This window comes from Zalophus californianus, chromosome 3 (genome assembly GCF_009762305.2).
Source record: "Zalophus californianus isolate mZalCal1 chromosome 3, mZalCal1.pri.v2, whole genome shotgun sequence".
In the NCBI taxonomy this organism is placed as follows: Eukaryota; Metazoa; Chordata; class Mammalia; order Carnivora; family Otariidae; genus Zalophus; species Zalophus californianus.
Window position 1 is genome coordinate 14,772,213 of NC_045597.1, and position 24,286 is coordinate 14,796,498.

General features: G+C 36.1%; 1 protein-coding gene across 3 annotated transcripts in view; it reads left to right on the plus strand.

Annotated features, from left to right (window-relative positions):
- The window catches only part of UGGT2 (UDP-glucose glycoprotein glucosyltransferase 2), a 170,348-nt gene that overhangs the window by 29,669 nt on the left and 116,393 nt on the right, over window positions 1-24,286 (plus strand). For 2 of the 3 annotated variants that reach the window (XM_027588084.1, XM_027588085.1), the window contains exons 5-10: window positions 2,880-3,054; window positions 8,540-8,636; window positions 11,499-11,571; window positions 14,057-14,157; window positions 18,817-18,916; window positions 21,405-21,465. In XM_027588084.1, coding sequence (XP_027443885.1) covers window positions 2,880-3,054; window positions 8,540-8,636; window positions 11,499-11,571; window positions 14,057-14,157; window positions 18,817-18,916; window positions 21,405-21,465 — 607 coding nt within the window. Of the gene's footprint in view, window positions 1-2,879; window positions 3,055-5,840; window positions 5,963-8,539; window positions 8,637-11,498; window positions 11,572-14,056; window positions 14,158-18,816; window positions 18,917-21,404; window positions 21,466-24,286 lie in introns of those variants that run through there. The other variant, XM_027588086.1, reaches the window with a different exon arrangement.

Consider the following 24,286-nt stretch of genomic DNA (forward strand, 5'->3'; position numbering starts at 1 on the left):
CAATAACCAGGAACAACAGTAATTTAGCCAGGGTGCCTGGGTGGCTCAGTCATTAAGCGTCTGCCTTTAGCTCAGGTCATGATCCCAGGGTCCTGGGATCGAGCCCCGCATCGGGCTCCCTGCTCCGCGGAAAGCCTGCTTCTCCCTCTCCCACTTCCCTCTGCTTGTGTTCCCTCTCTCGCTGTGTCTCTCTCTGTCAAATAAAGTGTAAAAAAAAAAAGTAGTTTAGCCAGTTTTTAAATGTAATAGTTAACTTATTTCATTGGTAAGCCTTGTTCTGTAATTAAAATAGAAATTTGAATTTCTCTCTTAGAAGATATAATTTATACATGTACAATTTCCCAGCCATATCAGAAAACTGAAAAATTAGTTATGTTATTTACCATAGTTTATTGTAGAAAGTCTAAGTTTATCATGAATATTCTAGAAATGTTTCTCTAAAATAACAGTGGTTATCACCAAACCATTTTATCGTTCCTATTTAGCTCAAATAAGTAATAGAATATTATTTTTGAATTTTTCATATTTAAAATCCTACTTCTTGATAAAAAAGATTCCATTTCATTTTAAACTTTGATTATGAGAATTTTTTTTCCTTACCTTGTGCAGGTTAAATTAACTACTGTGGGAGAATTAAAAAAATGTAAAGAAAATATGCCTACAAAGTAACTTACACATAAAACAATATAATAAACATAATAAGATAGACTGTAATATAAACATGCTGTAAAATTTTATGGTTATGTCAGTAAGTAAAAAAGAATCCTATACACATCTAGTATATGAAACCCGAGGGGTTCAGTAGAAAGTGAACTAACAATTCAGTATGTTCATCTGAGTGTAGAATTTGTCCCTTTAATTTTTTAATGAATTTTATGTTAATTTACACCAAAAGGACATGTTCCCGATGCATTAAGTTTAAACATTAAAAATTAAAACAATACAATGCATGCATACATCAAATTATAGGATTCTTTTTTACTCCAGACTTTCAGAACTTCTCCCCAGAGTCAACCAATGCTATCAAGTTCTTGTGTATCCTTTTGGAAATAAGGTATATATAGTCATAATTACATAGATAAATACCCCCTACTTTTCATCATTTAAAAAAAAATACTTATTTGAGAGAGACTGAGAGAGGGGGTGAGGGCCAGAGGGAGAAGCAGATCCCCACCCCACCCCCAGCAATGAGCCTGATGTGGGACTTGATCCTGGGACTCTGGGATCATGACCTGAGCCGAAGGCAGATGCTTAAGCGACTGAGCCACGCAGGCACCCTCCCTACTTTGATCATTAATGGTGGTCTACCATCCAACATTTTATTCCTTTTTTCCTTGACAGTACTCGTGATCAATAGTTAAAATAAGGGGAGGTTTGCAAGAATGAGAGAAGAATGATTCTTGAACATCAAGCATGTGCTTTATGCTCTGCTAGGCGATTTGCAAGTCATTTTGGTAAATCTTTAGGACACTCCTACCAGGTAGTGAGAATACCTTCTCTTGAACAGAAAAAGGAATAGGCCCAAGAGAGATCAAATCACTGGCTCAGAGTCACATAGCTAGTAAGTAAATAAACTAGAACTTGAATCCAATTCTGCCTACTTTCAAACCCCACAGTCTTTTCACGAGTATGCTGTAGTGTTATTCATGTCCCTGTCCCTCTCGCCTTTTTTTCATATTTGTTATTTAAAGATAGTAAATGACTAAAAGGTTGTAGATATCTGAATTCACTAAATAAAATTTATTTCTCAACACCTTTGTTATTATTAACTTTGTTATCTCGTTTTTCTTTCTACCTATGTAAATTGTTAAAAGATGTGGGTCTAGGATTCCATAGACAGGAGTTGAAATCCTGGCTTTGTTTGATCTTGTCCTGGATATTTAACTTGTCTGAGCCTCAGGAACCTTAAAAGTTTAAATGATGGTAACTATCTAAAGGAATTGTTGGGAAAAGAGACTGTACTGATATGTATAAAGAATCTAGCACAGTGCCTGGCAAATAAGAAGGTATCAAAGTTTACAATAGGGCCAGACCATAGGACTTCTCTGGTTCTTTGATTATCCTTGAGGATTTCATGAGTTGTTCATATTAAGTACTGATAATCTTTGTATGATAGCATGCTTTTGTTTTTTAATTATTTGGAACCCATTTTCAGGAAATGTGAGCTATGAAAAATTAGACCTTTCCAAATTGAAGAAAAAAATTTTTCATTGAAAAATATATTGCCATTATATGTTATTTAAAGATAATAAACCTCGTTCATTAAAAATATTTGTAATATACAATTTTGGGTTAACCAGATTTCTGTCTTGAATAGAAGTCATTTTCTATTGATTCCCTCAGATTTCATATACTAAATGTGGATTCTTACTCACTGACATATAGCTATAAAATTTTCAGTGTTACATTCTTAGATGTTATATTGTTTTGTGTGTAAGGAAAGTTATTTTGTAGGTATGTTGTCTTTACATTTTTCAGTTCTCCCACAGAAATTACTACATTAACCTGTACACAGGATGAAAATTCACCACAGGAAGTTCAAACTCTTTTTCTGTGATCATATATATAAAAATATATATACATGGATGTGTGTATATGTATATATATGTACGTATATGTGTATATACATGTGTGTATGTATGTGTATTTTTTTTTCCTGTAAGTTGTTTGGTAAGTAGAAATTCTAAAAGGTCATGGTATTTTTTCAGTATGTTCTTCGAGCTCTTTAAAAGTTTGTGTTTTGCAGCAGCCATCTGGCTCCGTCAGCAGAGCATGCAACTCTTGATCTTGGGGTTGTGAGTTTGAGCCCCACGTTTTGTGTAGAGATTACTTAAAATCTTTATAAATAAATAAATGTTTGTGTTTTGTTTCCATTTTAGGCCCAGACCTTATCTGTTTAAAGACGATCATAAATTTCCTACAAACAAAGAGAACTTACCGGTGACCATACTCTATGCTGAAATTGGTACCAGAGCATTTAGTAAATTTCACAAAGTATTGTCCAATAAAGCTCAAAATGGGGAAATTCTGTATGTTCTTCGGCATTATATTCAGGTATGGTTTTATCCAAGATTATTTGGTCTATAAAAATTATGTTTGATAATTTCCTTACTGGGTTTTACATAATTTCCACCTGAACAATTATTTGAAGATTTTTTTAAATTAACACACCTATCAAATGTGAATTTTATGTGGAAAAATATATGGGGATTCTGTATATTGTTGATATTCCTTTCTCTTCAGGCTCCTTTCTTCTTAAATCTGAAACAGATTTAAAACTTGGATAAAAAAAACCCATATGTATATAATATTTGCTAGGATTCATAAATATAGTTTGTTTTTTGAGAGAGAGGGAGAGAGTGTGAGCATGGGCGAAAAGGAGTAAAGGCAGAGGGAGAGAGAATCTTAAGCAGACGCCATGCTCAGCACAGAGCCTGACGTCATGACCAAAGCTGAAATGGAGAGTCAGATGATTAGCCAACTGAGCCATCCAGGCACCCCTTTAAATACAATTATTATTATTTTTAAAGATTTTATTTGAGAGAGAGAGAGAGATAGCAAGAGAGAGCATGAGCAGGGAGGAAAGTGAGAAGCAGGCTCCCTGCTGAGCAGAGAGCCTGATGCGGGGCTCCATCCCAGGACCCCCGGATCATGACCTGAGCCCAAGGCAGACGCTTAAGTGAGCTGCCCAGGCGCCCCATAAATACAATTATTTGTAATGAAAATGTATTCTGATGAGGAAATCTAATTTAATTGATAGACTCATAGTATATATTAGTTCAAAGTGTGAAGCATGGTATAGGAATGCTGTTAACTATTTCTTAGACAGCTGAGTACAGTTTTATTGAAGTTTCTGATCAACTATGGTGTGTTCCCACTCTCGCAACCTCTCATTGCTGTCACACTCTTGCTATAGTATTCTGGTTTAGTGATTCGAGGACCCATTGCCGTATCTCGTTTTATTTCTTTCGTACCTGTACACCATTCCTCCCACCCCATGCAACCAAACTCACACAAACTAGAATGACCATTAGAGAAGCACTTTGCTTTTTTTTTTTTAAGATTTTTTTTATTTATTTGACAGAGGGAGTGAGAGAGGGAACACAAGCAGGGGGAGTGGGAGAGGGAGAAGCAGGCTTCCTGCGGAGCAGGGAGCCCGATGCAGGACTCGATCCCAGGACCCTGGGATCATGACCTGAGCCAAAGGCAGATGCTTAACGACTGAGCCACCCAGGTGCCCCGCACTTTGCTTATTTTACCACTATATTCCCAACATGGAAAGAGTGTTTTATTTTGAAATATTAGTGATTTGCGTATTAATGTTTAAGATAATAAAGCATCACAGATATACTTGCTAATTGCCTATCCATATTCTTTACCTGTTTTTATATTGGATTATTTGGGCTTCTCTCTTTCTTATCTGTAGATTTTAAAAAATATGTTTTGAATACTAATCTTTTCTTCTATACTTTGCAAACATCTTCCATAGTATTTCTGGTCTTCTGGTATTAAAACAAATTATGACATCTTTGGTTCAGTGCAAGTAATAATTGTGATGTCAGATTTATCCAACTTCAGTGGTTCGCTTCACGACATCATAAGGACAATCTCCTGTAGTTTCTTGTGAGAATGAAAATGCTATTTTTTAAGTTTTGATTTTTAATTCATCTGGAATGTATTTGAATATGCTGCAAGGTAGAGATACAATTCTAGTTTTTCCATATGGAAAATTATTGGTCCCCACATAATTTATTGAACAGTTATTCTAAGCCATCATATACCAAGTTTTCATATAGGCATTGTTTTTAGACTCTATTCTGTTCCAATGATATAGATGTCTGTTCTACACAAATATATTTTAATTGCAAAGCTTTAAAATCTAAAGCAATCTTGACAAAGGACAAAGCTAGAGGCATCATGCCTCCTGATTTCAAACTGTGTTACAAAGCTGTAGTAATAAAACTGTGTGGTATTGGCATAAAAATATATGGATCAGTGGAACGGAGAGCCAAGAAATAAACCCATGCATATATGGTCAACTAATATTCAACAAGGGAGCCAAGCATACTCATTTAAATGGTGCTGGAGAAATTGGATAAGTACATGCAAAAGAATGGAACTAGCCCCCCTATCTTAACAATAGTCACAAAAATTAACTTGGATTAAAGATTTAAACATAAAATATGGAACCATGAAACTCCTAGAAGAAAACCTAAGGAAAAAGCCCCTTGGACAATGGTCTTGGCAGTGATTTTTTTGGATTTGACACCAAAAGCAAAGACAACAAAGGCAAAAATAAAGTGCAATAAAATCAAAAATAAAAGGAAAAAATAAAGTAGGACTACAACAAACTAAAAAGCCTCTGCACAGCAAAGGAAACCATTAACAAAATCAAAGGCGGTGTATGGAATGGGAGAAACTATTTGTAAATCATATATCTGATAAGGGGTTAATATCTGAAATATATAAGGACCTCATACAACTCAATAGTAAAAAACAAAACAGTCTGATGAAAAAAATGGGCAAAGGATCTGAATAGATATTCTTCCAAAGGAGACATACAAATGACCAGCATGTACATAAAAAGGCATTCAGCATCACTAACCAGGAAACATAAATAGAAACTACAATGAGATACCACCTCACACTTGTTAGAATTACTGTTATCAAAAAGACAAGGGTGAGAGGATGTGGAGAAAAGGGAATATTTTTGCACTGTTGATGAGAGTGTAAATTGCTACAGCCACTACGGAAAGTGGTATGGAGGTTCCTCACAAATTTTTAAAAAGAACCACCATATGATCCTATATTTCTGCTTCTAGGTGTATATCCAAAGGAAACAAAACACTAACTTGAAAAGATATCTGTCGTCCCATGTTCGTTGCAGCATTACCTACCATATTGAAGACATGGGAACAACCCCTGTGTTCAGCAGTGGATGAATGGATAAAGAAAATGTGGTGTATGTATACAGTGGAATAATATTCATCCTTAAAAAGGAAAGAAATCCTGCCATTTGTGACAAAATGGATGGAGCTTTGAGGGCATTATGTTAATTGAAATAGATAGAGAAAGACAAATACTGTAATGATGTCACTTACATGTGGAACCTAAAAAAAACAGACTCTAGAAAACGGGAGGTGGTGATAATGGGTGAAGGTGGTTTGGAAAGTACAGACTTCCAGTTATAAATTCTGGGGCGACTATACTTAATATTGTTTTTGAACGTTGCTAAGAGGAATAGATCTTAAGAGTACTTATCACAAGAAAAAATACTGAGGTATGGATATTAACTAAACTTACTGTGGTAATCATTTCATATTGTCTCTATCAAATCATTATATCATACACCTTAACACACAATACAGTGTTTATGTCAATTATATCAGTAGGAATGGAAGTGGGAGATCAAATTATTGTTTATCTTTTTAAAAAATGTCCCCCAAGTGATTCTAATGTGCCCTACAGGGGGGTATGCTCATCTGTCAAGAATCAGTGTCCCAGGTTATTTTTTGGAGAATGTGACCATTAAATGTACTATGAAATCATACTAGCCAACTATCTGGGCACTTTGTCACATCAAATTAGAGCCTTTATTTTAATGAACGATATATCGTACACTCAAAGTAGTTATATTTTAAATCTAGTCAACATGTAATTCTAATAAAATGGACATATTTATGCTGCCTTTGGAACAGATGCCTTTTTGTGGGGAGAGAAGAAATAGAAAAATGAAGAAAGATTCTTCTCACCAGTTTAGTCTATGAGCATTTTTGGTTTGCAAATCTAAACTTATTAGACTACAGTTCACATTTTATATTAATACATTTTCAAATGGAGACAGTAAATATGAATTTAATAAGCATATATCTTTATTCCTGAGGAGCTAATAATATTTCAGAATTGATAATGGAAATTGGTTATGTGAAATTGCATTTCTTTTATGAACTATAACAAAATATGTAGACTTGGAGCTTCAATTTGCTTCTCTACCAGCTGATTGTCTTTTTGGTGGAAAGTCAAATGCATTTTTAAATTGAGCTGTATGAAATTGAAAACTCTTTAAAATATTTTCAACTTTTTCAGATGACCATAATTATAAACAACTCAGTTCCCTCGTGCTATCTTTCAGTATAGCATGTGCCTGAGAAATTAGCAAATTACATTTTCATGTGGGCGGCGGTGTTAAATATTTCTCTGCATATCTGAAACTCATTCGTATATCATCTTATTTGGAAATAGAACAGCCTAGGAATAGTCCCTCTAGTCATATACTTAATTTTAAGGTTGGGGGTGGGGGAGTTAGGGAGGAAAGAAGAGAATAAAAGGAAAAAAAAAAAAACTATTGAGGTTCTCCTTCCCTCTGATCTCCACCTCTTCCTCTATCATGTGTAGGATTGCAAAACTGCCCCCTTGCAAACTTGAGTAAGAGAGATGCACAGCATGTTCTAGGGAGTTTGCTGGGCACTAGGTTAAACTAGTTTCCTAAGCTGTGAAAGAATGTGCCAAAGGATGATGACTGTAGCAAAATTGATAAGAATTTCCATCTGGAAGCTAGAAAGAGCTTTAGACATCTTCTAAAAATGTTATGTATATTCATCCAGCTTGCTTACCTTTTGAAAAAATGGTGAGTTCTCTTCCTTGATGGGGTAATCTCTACAAGTACATTTTGTGTTTGCCCTTTACAGAAAGGGGAAGATTAGGTATTAAAATTCCGATCATCAGGACTTCAGACAACTCCATTTTAGACAACTTTTGCCTATTGTTGCAAGAGTAGATGTTGATTTGTGGCATTTGGTATATTCTAATCATTGAGAAATGTGAATAAAAATTTAATCAGGGTGTTCAAGATGGTGCATTTTTTGGTGTCTTTTGCTGCTACAGAGTAGTATCCCTTTTGGCAACACTACCTGTCCTACATCTAGATAACTAGCAAATGAATAGCATTTGCTGCATTAGCAAATCCTGTGTAGTTCACTGAAAGGAGTACAGTTTTATTGAAACTTGATTGTATTGGAGCCTCTGTTAATTCATAGGAGAAATGGGGAAGTTACCATAGTATAACACAAAAAGATGAGGTATTTTTTCTTTGTAAAAGAGCAATTAAAACATTAGAGCCATGACAAGGCTTTTAGAAAGTAAAGAAGTGGTAATCAAGCAAATTCTGGGTCCTTGATATACTATTGAGAGAGAATATAAATGTACCCTAAATAATAATATTCCACAGTGATTTAAAAAAGTCAATATTAGTAAGGGTGCCTGGGTGGCTCAGTCGGTTAAGCATCTGCCTTTGGCTCAGGTCATGATCTCAGGGTCCTGGGATCAAGTCCCGCATCGGGCTCCCTGCTCAGCGGGAAGCCTTCTTCTCCCTCTACCTGCCACTCCCTCTGCTGCTTCTGCTCTCTCTCTCTGACAAATAAATAAAATCTTTAAAAAATTAGTAAATTTACCCTAATGTCCTAATACACAAACATCCTGAATTTAAAAGATGTTTGACTAAATATTTTCTCTTTTTTAAAATCTAAATGTATTGGAACAGAAACCAGTCTCACAGAAAATGTACCTATCTGGCTACGGTGTGGAGCTGGCGATTAAAAGTACAGAATACAAAACTTTGGATGATACCCAAGTTAAAAGTAAGTTTACTCTCTGTACTTGAGTAGAATAAAAATTTGGAGGCTTAAATACTTTTTCAAAAATATTTAATGACTATAGTCTTACACATGTTAATTTGAGGCTGGAGATAGGGTAGACCTGTTTCTCCTTAGTTTAGAATTTGATATTAATCTGAAAGAAATATGTTTAATATTGTGCTCTCAAAAACTTCTTTAAAAATTGGAAAAAGCATCTTGTTTTGCTTTATCCCATGGCTTCCCAACCATTTTCAGCAACATATAAAAAATGGTAACCTATGCAAGGCAGTCTGAGGCAGTAGATGAGGCTGGTCATGGCTGTCGTGACAGCCAGATATGGCCAGCCAGCCCGGTCTGGAGGTGGGGCTGGGGGTAGGGGGGTATCTAAAGGGGTACCCAGCCAGTCAGGGGCTGGGGGCCAAGTGAGGGTGGGACTGGGGGTGGGGGTAGGGGGCCTCTAAAGGAGTCAGTGTCTCAGTCAGTCTGAAAGTCATTGGCAACACGCGGTCTTAGGAAGCTTTGTCTCACATATTTATAATGAAGTTAGCATGATAATGCTGCACTTGAAGGAGAGTGAGAGAGGCCTGTGAATTGCTCGTTTAGATGAAGTAGATTTGATTAGATCTGTGATCTACAAACTCATATCTCTGGTTGTGCACTAAGCTGCATGCTCTAGATAAAGGACTCTAGAGACCTGAAGAAGCTAAAGTAGTTTTCAGATTCTTATGAAAATCTTTTATTACCTGAATCATCCAAAATTTACTTATACCTGATTCTTGGTTAAGAGTTTTTTTAAGATTTATTTATTTATTTGAGAAAGAGCACATGCATGCGCAAGCAGGGGGAGAGGGAGAGAATCTCAAGCAGACTCCGGGCTGAGTGTGGAGCCTTACATGGGGCTCAGTCCCGGGACCCTGAGACCATGACCTGAGCTGAAATCAAGAGTCAGATGTCCAACCACCTGAGCCACTCAGGCACCCCTGGTTAAGCGTTTTTAGTTCATTCTTTTATATGCTCTCAGATGTGGCTTCTGCTTCAACTCTATCTATTCAGGATCTGGTCCTGGAGGCCCTGCTCTGATCACAGACCTAGCTCTGGCCAGTCCTCCTGATTGTGCTTCAAATAAAGATCTGTATTACTGTTAAGTCCTATCAGTTAGAGTGCTGGAAAAGTATTGTGCAAGTAGTAATATTCATATTTTATGTATTTCTATGTAGCTTATATGTAGCTTTACGATGTTTTAGTATCTTATTAAGTCATGATAGTAACAGAAGGCATTTTCTAGCTATCCTTGGGCTTGTGGAATTTTCCTTAAAAAGTCAGACAAAAAAATGTAAGAGTCAGGTGATCACATGAATGATCTGTATTACACATTACACACTAAATTCTGTTGTCACCCTCTAAACATATGTGTGGAATAGATCTTTTCTCCATTTTAGTCACCACTCCTTTAATTCAGTTCTGTTTTTTCCCCTCTATACATCAGATTTCTAACTGGCCTTCTCTCTGATCTTTGGCCTTCTGTGCCCCAAGTCCTCCTTACCCCCCAAAATAGATGAATCAGTGTTCTTCACAGTGCTTTTGGGTTGAATTCCTTATGATGAAAATCTGACTTTGTGACTCCACTGGTTAAAATCCCTCAGAGGCTCCCCATAACCCCCCCTCATAAATTCTAGTACTGTAGCATTACAAAGAAAGCTTTTCATACTCCAGCCTCTTTCCGCCTTATCACTCTCCCTCAGCCTCTCATTTATACCCTCTGGTTCTGCAACACTAAACTACTATACAGAATAATTTTCTGTTGCCTGGATACCTCCATGTTTGGCTCCATGCTAAGCCTTCATAACCTCTATAGAGTACTTTTATCCCTTAGCATATGCTGTTCCTGCTGCCTGAAACCTTCCTCCTTTGCCCCCCTTTTCTTTCATCAAAGGCCTACTCATCTTTTAAAACTCCTGTCAGTACCTCTGAGATGGCTGACTGTCTTTTTGCTCTGTCAAGGGTGGTTTTCTCTTCTCTATATCCCATATATTCTATGCTTTATTTCATAGAAGGTTTACATACTGTATTAAAATTGTCTATTTGTCTCTCTCCTTTCTACCAAGTGGAGTTTGTGTCTTTTCTGTCTCTCTTCTTCCTGGTGTGTATCTTACAGGAAACAGCATAGCAGGCAGCCAATAAATGTTGGCCTGATGAAGAAATAAAAGGGAGGAGAAGGAAACTGGATCAGAGCACTCAGGGCTTTTAGCTGTAGTCCAGGGGATGCGGGCCTTCAGGAGAGAGGGCGGGAGGGTACTGGAGGGGCCCAGGCACACTCTGAGAGCAGCCCCATGCTCTAAGACATAACAAGTTCTTGTGATCCCAAGTACCCTGCACATAGACCATTTGCCACCCTGTATGTTATAATTGTTTGGTGAGTAGAGGAGAAGGAAAGGGGAAGGGAAATAATGGTAATATGTTGTATCCTTACTCTTTGAGACCATGAGTTTTGGTGTCTTTCTAAAGATTTCTTGATGGTCTTTAAAGGCACTGGAAATAGGTAAGCATGCCTATATTTATTAGGGCTTGGAGCTCCTGCCTGGCTTAAGAGCTAAAGGATTTGTTGCAACCACTTTGGTTTATGATTCCGGTTCTAAAATAGAACATGACTGTGAAGTAATATGTAAAGCATTGGTTAAATATTTAATGACCCAAGCCTGTTTAAAAACAGAGCACACTCAGAAATACAAGTGTGTGCGTGCGTGTGTATCAGTGAGCTGGTCTGTGAAAGAAAAAAATGTAAAACAAAAAGAATTTAAGTTTGCGTTCTAATTTTTGATGACCTCTTCCTTTCCCAGTCTGAAAATGTTTTTGTTTTCAAAACAGCAGTGACCAATACTACTGTAGAGGATGAAATTGAGACAAATGAAGTTCAAGGATTTCTCTTCCAGAAACTGAAGTGAGTCTGAATTGAAATGAAGTTGCATTGCTGTGCTCTTAATTTTGTCCTTAAAGGAGCTCATTATGCTATGCTGGCCTATGTTTCATGTTCTTTAAATATACCTGTAATTGGTTTTATTTATTATAGAAGTAATACATGGTTAATGCAAAACACAATGGAAAAATAATCATGAATTTCATAGTACGATGAGTATGATTAGAAAAATAAGAATTGGAAATGATCAAAGTTATCTTTGTCAAAAAAACATTATAGAATCTCTTACAGATCTACCGGATTAGAAAAATCATGGCTAGTTTTGGGTCATTAGCATGAAATAATCAAAATTTTTGTGCCTCAGAAGAAGAGAAAATATTTATTTTCTTAATTAAGAAATTTATTTTCTTAATTTCTTAATATTCTGTGTGTGGAGTGCCATAGTAAAAACCTTTTAACATCTGGTCTTAATTTCATATACATGGATAAGTAACCATTCAAAAATTAAAGTTGTGGCCGCCCTTTTTTTCCTGCATCACTGATTGAAGACCAGGAACAGGTTGGTAAGTGCCCTCTGAGTCCTCATGAATGGGGTTGCTGTTTTATATGTGCTTTCCCTCATTTACAAAAGGGAAAGTGTGTGGTTTCATTACAAAGGCAAAATTAATTAAAGGTAAAGGACAGTTTTTATTAATAGCTTTAATTTTTGCCTGGTATTCTAAGTATTTATAAAGGACACTAAGATCAGTTCTCCTGGTGAGCAGATATTGTTACAGAGCAAGCGAACGTTTTTGGAGACTACTAATTTATACAGATGACGGAGTTATATTTCTAAAGTATATCGGTCCAGTGGCATACTAGTGGCCTTAAGAAGTTAATGCATAAAACAGATTGATTCTTTTTTTCTTTTAAAGATTTTATTTATTTATTCATGAGAGACAGAGAGAGAGAAGCAGAGGGAGAAGCAGGCTTCCCGCCGGGCAGGGAGCCCGATGCGGGACTCGATCCCAGGACCCTGGGATCATGACCTGAGCCGAAGGCAGACGCTTAACCATCTGAGCCACCCAGGCTCCCAAAACAGATTTATTCTAAGTAAGGTATTTATTTAGTAGATAACAATACATTTTTATTTCATTGTCAGTTGTCTCAACATCTTGGAATCCACAATTCTGTTCTTTTTTTCTTAATTCTTTTTTAAACGTAACTTTCCATTGGAATAAATTGCACAACATACAAGAAGTTTTTGGAGCCCTGGGATATTAGTTTTTTAAAAGAGGAAGTACTCAAAATTAGTTCTTACACAGTTACTCGATTGAGGCAAAACCCTTTGCTTTGAGATATTATATGAATAATGTATTTTTGTCTGAGTTACATAAATTCAGCAGTGAAAATTGTTAAGATTATGGTTAAATATGAAAAACAATAATGGCTCTTATAAACTTAATATTCTGTGATTTAAAATATTTGAGGGGCCCCTGGGTGGCTCAGTCAGTTAAGCGTCTGCCTTCCGCTCGGGTCATGATCCCAGGGTCCTGGAATCGAGCCCCACATCAGGCTTCTTGCTCAGCGGGGAGCCTGCTTCTCCCTCTCCCTCTGCCTGCTGCACCCCCTGCTTGTGCTCTCTCACTCTCCCTACCAGGAAAATAAATTAAATCTTCAAAAAAAAAATATTTGAGAAAGGGGTTAATTTAATTTGTAGTGAATTTCCTTTTAGGAGAAGTTCTGGTGCTTTTTCACTTGACTGTAAGTGTAACAGTTGTAGTCAGTCTTGATTTGTTTTTTAAAACCTGGTCCCTGTAATAAAATTGCATGATATCGACACTATGTTTATTGTTAAATATAAGATTAATGCATTTCTGTGTATATGGTTCTGTATATTTTTTATTTCACTTTTTAAAATCTTTTTACTGTTGAAAATATATGTTTTGTAAGTTGTGTTGGAAGTAAAGTTTTTTTTAAGAGAGAATACTATTTAAAATCTAAAATGGCACCATGTCTTGATTTCGTAAGAGTTAGAAGAAAGAAGCCACAGTTGAGATCCTATGTATAGTAAAATGTCATTCCTATTACATTATTATTTGGCACTCTCAAAAAAGATACCTAGATGTGTTTAACGTCAGGCAAAAGTGTATAGGAAGCATTCGTGTTTTCTTTATAAAATAGTTTTGTTTTAAATTATAAAAGCAATACTGTAATTTATAAAATGTTAAAAAGTATAGAGCATGAAAGCTAATAATTCTGCCCTCACCCTTGGGTCCCTTTTAGGTAATGTTAGCATGTTAACAATCGAGAGTCTATCCCTTCAGGTTTTGTTTTGTTTTGTTTTATATATTGAAAAAAGTGCACATACACAGCTCTCATTATTTTTAAGCTCTGCAGGCATAGTTGCCTCATGATGTATTATCTTGGTGAACAGTTTGTGTCTAATTATTTGAAAGGGTTAATTTAAAAAATATACTGCTTGTATAACTTGTGATGATAATTAACATTACTTCATATTCTAATGTAGAGAAAGGTATTCAGATCTTAGAGATAATCTGACAGCATTCCAAAAATACCTGATTGAGAGTAACAAAGAAATGACGCCTTTGAAAGTCTGGGAACTACAAGGTATAGTATTTTGGTCTACTTTAATGTAGCATTTTGGTAACTGATCTCTGTTCTGATAAATAAGCTTTTATATAACATGATATAAATTATTTCATAGATAATAATTACTGATGTGAATTTTTGTGGAAATTGATATTTAATTAAAAGGTTATCCATCAAGCAAAGCATGTTTTTATGTTTGTAAGAGTTTAAATTATACAAAGTGTAGTTTTTGATATTATCTAATCATTTTTAAAGTATACACTGATTTATCTTGTAGGTTCATCTCAAGTATTAAATCACATTTCAAGGAATCTATAACATTGACTAGTCAGTCAGGAAAACAGAACTAAATCATACTAGTTTTCTTCTGTTTAAAATTTTGAGTTTAATAGACCATTGCATATTTCAGTGTTAGCTTAGAACAGCCTTGTGCTGACCTCCCGTAAGCAGATATCTTGTGATCAGAATTTAGTTTGAACTGTAAGTTCTTTTCGATTTTTAATTTTCTTTTTTATTACTTGTAATTTTTAGTCATTCATGGGAACATCATTTTGCTGTGTAATCCATAACTTTATCACATCTCCCATCAACTTTCTGTTAACAGCTTATTGAGATAACATACTATACAGTTCATCTCTTTAAAATGTACCATCTGATGGGTTTTAGTATATTTTGAGTTTAACTGTCACCGCAGTCAATTTTAGAGTATTTTCATCACCCGGAAAGGAAAGTAACATACCCATTAACAGTCACTGCCCACTGCTCTCCAGTTTCTCCATCTGTTTCAGGCAAACAGCATTCTACTTTTTCCTTCAAAATGTTCTCCAAGGAACCCATAATTTAGAAAATATAATTGTAGGCGATAATTGGAGGTGATGGGGTGCTTTGAAGGCTTATAAACAGAGGATGTGCTCAGTCAGCTTAGTTTTAATGGATCTGGCTAATGACTATGTAAGATAGATTTGGATGAACCAGAACCAGGAACTCCATTAAGACATCTTTGAAATCCTGTGGTGAGAGATTGTGCTGTCACTGGTAGACAGCATAGAAAGGAAGGCTGGATTGAGCAAATACTGAGGAGATGAAAGGAGTCAAAGATGGCTTGAAGATTTCCAGCTTTGAGCCTGAATAGGGAGAATATAAAACATGTCAGTATGTTTCAGGGTTGAAGGTGGAGTTCAGGAATAACGAGACTGATGTTAAAAGGATTGCTTAAAGTGACTGTGACATATTCAGATGACAGGGTCCAGTCATGGGGTGAGAGCATAAAGTCTGTAAGCTAAAAGGAGAAGATTGAAAGAGCTGAACATCTTAGCACAAAGGCTTACAAAGGAGGGGGAGCTGACTGGTGGTGTAGAGTGACCAGTTGGTACACGAGGGCGGGCGCTGTGGTGCTCATCCACATGTGGAAAGGTGGAAAGTACAGCCCGTGAAGAAGTGGAGGAGCACATTACAGAAGCTAAACAAAGTAGATTTCCAAGACAGAATGTAAGCACTATCTTTTTTACTTTTTTATTGATTTACCAAATATTTATTGTATATCTACTACAGGTCAGCCATGTCTGTACATCCATGGTTTCATAATTTTTGGCTGAGAGCTACAGTAGGAAACCTATTTTACCTCAAGACCCATATACAAGTGTATGATGTAAGAATGCATAGATATGCTCAAAACTAAAAAAAAGAAAAGTAAAAAAAAGCTTCTGCATACAATGTGTATGTTTACTACATTTTATTCAATCTGACAAACTTTTTTTCCTACCCTATTTTCATTAGAAAAATAACTTCATATTACCTATCCATCTGATTTCACTACTAACTAATGGGTTCCAACTGACATTTTGGAAAACACTGGATTCTGAAGATAAACTGAGCTAAAATAGACCCTGCATATCTTCAGAGGATCTTAGTAAACATAAAAATTTTGAAAACCAGAGGGGCGCCTGGGTGGCTCAGTCGTCAAGCGTCTGCCTTCGGCTCAGGTCATGATCCCAGGGTCCTGGGATTAAGCCCTGCGTTGGGCTCCCTGCTCGGCCAAGAGCCTGCTTCTCCCTCTCCCACTCCCCCTGCTTGTGTTCCCTCTTTCGCTGTCTCTCTCTCTCTGTCAAATAAATAAAATCTTAAAAAAAAAAAAAATTAGCCAACACTCTATCTGGCAAAATGTTAGGCTATTTATATACATTATCCTAATTACTTTTTTAAAAACTCGTATGAGTTATATATTCCACTTTTCCAGATGAGGAAATTAAGAAATGGACACTTAAAATAATGAATCTAAGTTCACAAATCTGATAAAGCACAAATCAGGGATACCTAAAATGAGCAGATCTGTGTCGTTATAAAGTCTAAATTCTTTCTTCTGCCTAGCATTGTGCCTTTTTGAGTATAATGTTGTATAGCCAAATACTGTCAGGCAAGATCTTTGATCATACACCTTCCTCTTTTATAAGTTGTTACACCATTCAGTCATGTAAGCAATGACTAAGTTTTCTCACCTAAAAATATGTATATCCCTAAATATACACATCAGTTAAAAATTGTATTACTTATAAATGCCTTTAATAACAATAGAATGAGAAACAACATAAAGGATCTTGTAATTTTACTATTCATTCATTCATCAATAGTGAGCACCTCCTTGTGTATCAGGTACTTTTTTTAGTGAGAACATTTACTCTCTACTCCCTTAGCAAATTTCAATTATGCAGTACAGTGATACCAACTCTTGTCACCCTGGTATATGTTAGATTCTCATCCCCTCTTCATCTTATAGCTGAAAATGTATGCCCTTTTCCCAACCTCTCCATCTTTCCTCTATCCAGTCCCAGGCAGCTACTTTTCTACTCTGTGTGAGTTTGACTTTTTTTTTTTTTTTTTAGATTTTACATATAAGTGATACTGTGCAGTATTTGTCTTTCTCTGTCTGGCTGTTTTCACTTAGCATAATGTCCTCCAGGTTCACCATGTTGTTACAAATGGCAAAATTTCTATTCTATTTAATGCTGAATAATATTCCACTATATGTATGTACCACATTTTCTCTAACCGTCACTCATCCGTGGACATTTAGGTTGTTTCCATCCTGTCTGCTGTGAATACTGCTGCAGTGAACATGGGAGTACAGATAGCTCTTTGAGTTACTGATTTCATTTCCTTTGGATACATATGCAGAAGTGGGATTGCTGGATCACATGGTGATTTTAGTTTTACTTTCTTGAGGAATCCCCATAATGTTTTCCATAGTGGCTATACCAGTTTACAGGAGTTCCTTGTATATTTTTGTTATTAACCCCTTATCAGATGATTTGCAAATATTTTCTCCCGTTCTGTAGCTTGCTTTTTCATTTTGTTGATTTCCTTGCTGTGTAGAAGGTTTGTAGTATGATATAGTCCCACTTGTTCATTTTCACTTTGCTGCCTTTGGTTTTGGTGTCAAATCCAAAAAATCATTGCTAAAACTAATGTCAAGGAGCTTATTCCTATGTTTTCTTTCAGGATCTTATGGATTTAGGTCTTAAATTTAAGTCTAACCCATTTTGAGTTGATTTTTGTGTATTGTGTAAGATAGGGGTCCATTTTCATTCTTTTGCATGTGAATGTCCAGTTTTCGCAGCACCATTTATTGAATAGAAAGTCAGTACTTCTTTGCAGGAAGTGATCCCCTTGCAGAAGGATCTTAGTGAGATAAGCATTGAGAAATGGCTATTGCGTTTGGCAATCAGGAGATAGTACTGAGCACTGACAATTTCACTGCATTGCTGGAGCTGGAAACTTGCTGAAGCTGGTTGAGGAAATGCTATTTAAAGTTACTCAGCTAGAAAGTGATAGGTGGAATTTGAACCTTGGTTGTTAGGCTCTCCATCCCATGGGAAGCTGTGCTAAGAACCTCTCTTCCTAAGCTTTGACTCCAACCCAATTCACTACCCTGAGAACGTGGAAACAAAATTAGCCTTGTTATGCTAAACTGGTTATTTTGCTAGCATATGGTAAGCTAGGTTTCTACCCGTGGTGAAATGTTAAAGAGAAACAATATGTTTCACTGTTCCGTAATGAACAGAACTCAGCTTTAAAATCTTTTCTGAATCTTGACCAAGTAAAGGAGACTAAGAAAAATGACTACTTACGACGTACTGGAGACTGACCACATAAGCCACAGTTTGCTTTCCATAGAACTGTAGTATCGAGGAAAATACCAAGTTTAGGATTTTATTTTCATTGTGGTATAAAGTTAAAACATGTTGAAAGAGAAAGTGAGTGTTTGATATTTACTCAGTTGGACACATTGGATTTTAAAGTTCTTTCCAGAATTGGCTCCTCAAAGCTCTTTTTTCCTTTTGTTATTCTTACCAAAGCTTTTGTTTCATGTTTTCTTCAACCTTAGAAAAAATAGTTTTGCATCAACATTTCTTTCCCTGTATCTTTTTGAAGCTATACTGTAATTTGTGGAAAACAATAGGTATTAAATGATAATTAGTCCTTCATGAAAGTGTAAAGCTTACCTTATTTGGACATAAGTGATAGCCTTCCATTTAAAACTTTTGAAGAATGTTAAAATATAAGAGTGTTAATATCTATATATACATACATGGCAAGAAGTGTTGACTAAATTATTTAAATTACATGGTGATGTTGATAAAGATCTGATACTATGCTAGATTGCTTAATTTTTTTTTCCAGATCTTAGTTTTCAGGCAGCTTCTCAAATAATGTCCACTCCAGTTTATGATGCTGTAAAATTAATGAAAGACATTTCACAGAACTTCCCCATAAAAGCCAGGTATGTTAAAGCTTATTACTTTGATTTATAGCCAGAACTTTTTCCATTAAATAAATTTTATGAAAATAGCTGATTTCATTTTAACATGGTGATATCAATTCTAATAGATACAGTGTTAATGAACTCAGGATATTTCTTCATCATATGCATGTTGTTTTCTTATCAGAGGAGAGTATTGGGTTGTGTATACGTGTGTGTGTACTGCAAGATAGAATTCCTGAATTAGAGGCAAATAGAAAGGAAAAATAATTTATTAAAATTGTTTAAACATAAACAGTGGTATGGTAATCCAGATATGGTAAACTTGTTTAAGGAATGAATAATGAGGGAGTAATTTTTCTCTTTTCTAGGTAGGGGGCGATGAAAAGTGTTATTCTAAATAGATTTATGCCCAGAGTATGGCTAGATCATGTTCTTACCCTTTCAGATTCTAAACAGGTAGTAATGTCTTACTTATGGAATATTTACTTTTTTTCCAGTAGGATACCTAATCGAACTTCTTCCAGAAATACAGATTTTACATTAAACATATCTTGCAGTTCAATAGATAATACATTTGCATGTCTAAAAGTAATCAGTATTTCTACGAAATAACAAAACTCTTATGCATTTGTAGCCTGGTTAGGAATGACAGGATCTACAATTATAAGCAACCAGTGAAAATAAGTTAGCTTATCTTGAAGATACAGAGCCCGTGACAAGTGCAGCCCTGTTTTTCCTGAAGGGGAGAGCATTCCTGCCGTGGTCACAGCCCTCTCCGCCTGTGGGGGATTGCTGTGCCTCTGTGTGTCTCAGACACTAGGTTGTACATTTGTCCACACTGCAGATTACTGAATTTACATCTAGATATTCTTTCCTTTGTAAGATAAATAAGTAGTACAGAGTTGGCCACAAGATAACAAGAACCTTTCCAGGGGACCCTGAAATAGAGGGGTTTGTCAACTTATTTACAGATTAAGAATTAATGTATTGATGTGACTCTTTGTGTTCATTTTAGTTTAAACACTCAAGAATTTGAGAAGTCAGTATTTATATATTAGAACAGAAATATGCATATGTGCATAAATGTTTAGCTGCACTGCTGTTTCTGAAATTACTAGGTCAAATGCAAATTAAGTGAAATAACTCTAGTTTTAAGAAGACCGTTTATTCACTCTGTTGACAGTAAGTCAGTTGTAATCCAGGGTTCTGTTGCTAAACTCTGCTCTTAGTTTGTGGTTGATCATTAAAAAAAATTGCAAACTATGGTAACACTGCTCAGTGGCTAATTTATAGGCTTGAGCATATCTGTAAAGCCACTCGATAGACAATAAATGATAAAATATTCGCTAAATGAATGAAAAATTTGCATTATCAAATTATCTAATGTAATTTCTCTCAAATGCTGCCAAATTTTAGGAGATAATGCATACTTATTGTGGGTTGTTTTAAGATACCCCTTTCTGCTTGTGTTTTACTTTATTTTTTTTTATTATGTTATGTTAGTCACCATACGGTACCTCATTAGTTTTTGATGTAGTGTTCCCTGATTCATTGTTTGCGTATAACACCCAGTGCTCCATGCAGTACGTGCCCTCCTTAATATCCATCACTGAGCTAACGTATCCCCCCACTCCCCTACCCTCTAAAACCCTCAGTTTGTTTCCCAGAGTCCATCGTCTCTCATGGTTCATCTCCCCGTCTGATTGCCCCCCTTCATTTTTCCCTTCCTTTAAAGCTGAACTTTACATTATCAATCTTTTAATTTTTCAATAATTTTATTTGCATAAAATTGACAAATATGTAACTAATTTTGCTAGGAGTTATCAAGTCAAATAAATGTAGTTAATAGACTTGTTAAAAAAAATCTTCTCTGTCTTTAAGTTATAGGGGATATTCAAGAGTGAATACATGAAATCAGTTTTATTAGTCGTTTAGAACTTACATGCTCTGGTAGAGGTCCCAGGTTAACCAAAATCTTTATGTCCAGGTATTCTGAAAATTGCCCGTTTGCATTGACACATTTGATGATATTGGTAATTTCATACAAAATTTCTCTGTACGGGCCAAATAGCACAAAATAGCATTTTCAGTCAAGTATATTTGAAAAATAAGTATCTAGTAGTAAACAAGTTCTGACAGTACTTAATGCATACAGTTAGTACACATGAGCCCTTTTTTAAAATTAAGTTTTTATTTTAATTCCAGTGTAATTAACAAACAGTATTATATTAGTTTCAGGTGTATAGTACAGTGATTCAGCAACTCCATACATCACCCAGAGTGTGCATGAACTCTTGACAGTCTGTAATACACCTGCATCAAACACCCTTGTCAAATGAAAGCCATTGTACCAGTTGTCAAATAGGCTGCATGGAAATGTATACTTTTCGGTTATGAAGCATTTCGAGATTTTAGGTTCTTATCCAGAGTATTATATTACACTGAATTACAGATTAGTCTTAAATATTTAAGAAAAAATTAATTGTATCAGTATTTATTTTCCCAGATCTCTGACCAGAATTGCTGTAAATCAACTTATGAGGGAGGAAATACAGGAAAATCAAAAGGTTTGTTTGAATTTTTTTTTTTTAATTTACTACACTAATATCACTATTTTAGACTTTGGATCTCCAATTTTCATGCAAAAAAGAAAATGATAATTTGTGCTTTTTTGATTGTTAAAACAGTTCAGGTTTTTCCATTTTTAGATTGTCTACTCTATATAGCTTACAGTCTGTGATCCTAGCCAATCTTTCCTGACATATATCTTACTTCTTCATGCACCCTGTACTCCAGATCTTCTGCCCACGTAGTATGGTTTTCTTTATAGGATAAAGAATAAAGCTATGAGTTAACGATTCTGTTTCTCATAATTGGTTTTGCTTTAAAAGCTTGTGAGGCCCGAGTCAGGTTTGGACCACAGGAACATTATTAGAATCATATGTCATATAGGGCACAGTTGATCAGTAGTTTGATAAGATTCTGCCAAGTGGTCTCTTAAATTACCTTAAGAACCCAAATGACCCTAGCTGTGTAGTATTTGTGAAGTGCTTAGAACACTGCCCAGCTTAATGACATAGGACTGCCTTGGCTTTAAGAAATAGAACCAGATGCACAGGGCCCTGAACACTAGGAGTTTGTTTTTCTCACGTAAAAAAGTCTCAGAGTAGGTGGTTACAGATTTTCTCCTTCTGTGGCTGCAGAGTGGCTCCCACAGCTCTAGGCTTCTTATTTGTATTCAAAGCTGAAAGAGGCAGGAGGATGGTATTAGCCACATGTATCCTCTCTAAAGCCTTCCTGGAACACTTCAGCTGACTACTTCCATCATGTTGGCCAGAATTTTGTCATGAAGCTATCTATTGCTGCAAGGGAGGCTAGAAAACTCGTGTTCTTGTAATTGAGGCAAGCTGAGGAGAGGTGGGTTAGCTTAGCCAGCCAACAGTGCCTGTCCCATGGAGACAGAGCTCTCAATAGATGTCAGCTCTCCTGATGGTGACCAACAACTCCAACAGTAATAGTGAAGAAGTAGATGCCTAGTCCATGGCTGAAGGCTGGGTGTTGAGAGCCGTCATACAGCATCCCTGTATGGGGTATTCTTGCCTCACTGACCACCTAACAAATTATTGCTTATCCTCCAAAACTAGTTGTAGTATTACTCCTTTCTGTAATTTTCCTAATTGCTGTTACCCTTCTTGGAACAGAATGGATTGTTTTCTAATGAAAGTTGCTGTATTTCCAGTGAATTTTGTTTGAATAACATACCTGCAGTAGGAAAAGAAGAGAGAGTAGCGAAGAAAAGGGAGGAAAAATAAAGGATGCCAGAGTATCAGTGGCTTCATCCAGTATATTTTTGTGCTCATTTAAAAGTCCCGAGTGGGTGTTCTGGTCATCCGAGCATTGCTCCAAGTGGTGACTTAGGGTCGAAAGGCTGGAGGACTTCATGAGGTTAAAGAACAATATAGTGGGGATGAAAGAGAGGTCATTGGAAGGACTGAAGACCAGATCATTGCACTGGAAAATTTCACAGGTAGACCAGTGCGATGGCCTAATCATAGGGTAACAGCCAAAGCTGGTTGCTGAAGCAGAGTGGAAGTGGAAGGTGATAGAATTGAGGAAATCAGGAAACTCTGAATCTGGAGGCTTGAATGAGTATGGTGCCTGGTGTGGCGCTTTCCCTCAGAAATATTTGTTGAATTAAAAACTGGTCAATGTTTAAATGTTATCTGTAATATAGTCAATGCTTAGCAACAGGTAGTTTTATAAATTATGTGTGTATTATAGCAGTTATTAATACCCCAATTTATAAAATGAGATCCAGTGATTTCTGTTAGGTCATAGAGTTGGTAAAAGAACCAGAATTTATGCTCTGATACATAGTTCATTTCAGATCAATCTCATAAGCACTTAGAATTTGTTCAAGGGCCAAACATCTTGCCAGGTAATGAGAAAACAAAGATATTTGGGGAGATTAAGAAATTTGATCTACTTTTGTTTTTTCTCAAAATTCTTGACTGACTCCTATTTCCAGAAGAACAACATACAAAATTTAGAGAAATGCATTTAATAAAACCAGGTGGGGTAGGAGGAGTCTAATGTAGACTGTCAGCTCCTCTGTGAAAACCAACAGGAAAACCTGTTGATAAAGCAACGCTGAGTTTAATCACTTACTGAAGTAAGGGAGAACAATACCATGGTAGAATCTTACTCTCAAATGAAGGATGTTATGGTAGATTATTTATAGGTTCTAGAGCTTCTGTTCAAGAGGTTTGATTGGGTCTTTCAAGGTGGAGGGAATTATTTGGGATTGCGTGGAGTTTGTAACATAGTAGTTTAGGATCGGTCAACACAAAAGTGATGGTTTTGATGAGCCAACTTACAAGCAAACTCTTTGCCCAGATTAGGTAACTGTTCAGATTTGCAAACCAGACTGTTTTGCACATATATTCCAGATTTGCCTGGAACAATTTGTTTGCAAGAACTTCCTGAAGCAAATGGTTATTTAATCATCTATAACTTTATCTTCCTGGACAAGAATTTCCTGTAATAGTTAAGTGATATTGGCTCAAGTGATCTCCATTCTCAGTCCCAGTAGTTGAGCTGTAATGACATAGGTGGTCTCATTTCCCTCTAGGAGGGCAAGAGATGACTCAAGAAGTAGACAGTAGCTAGCTAGAAAAGTGGGGAGAGACAGTGTTATTTTCCCTATAGTACTTTATGACCAAAGATTTGATATTGCTAGTAGATAGAAAGTCATAGGGGGAAAGGCTGTTTAAAAATTTAAGATCATTGGTTGATATTTTGCAGAGGGAAAACATGAAATATTGAGATGGATTATGTTATTGTTCACAGCCACTCTTTTCCCTCTGATGTTGATTGATGCCATGTCAC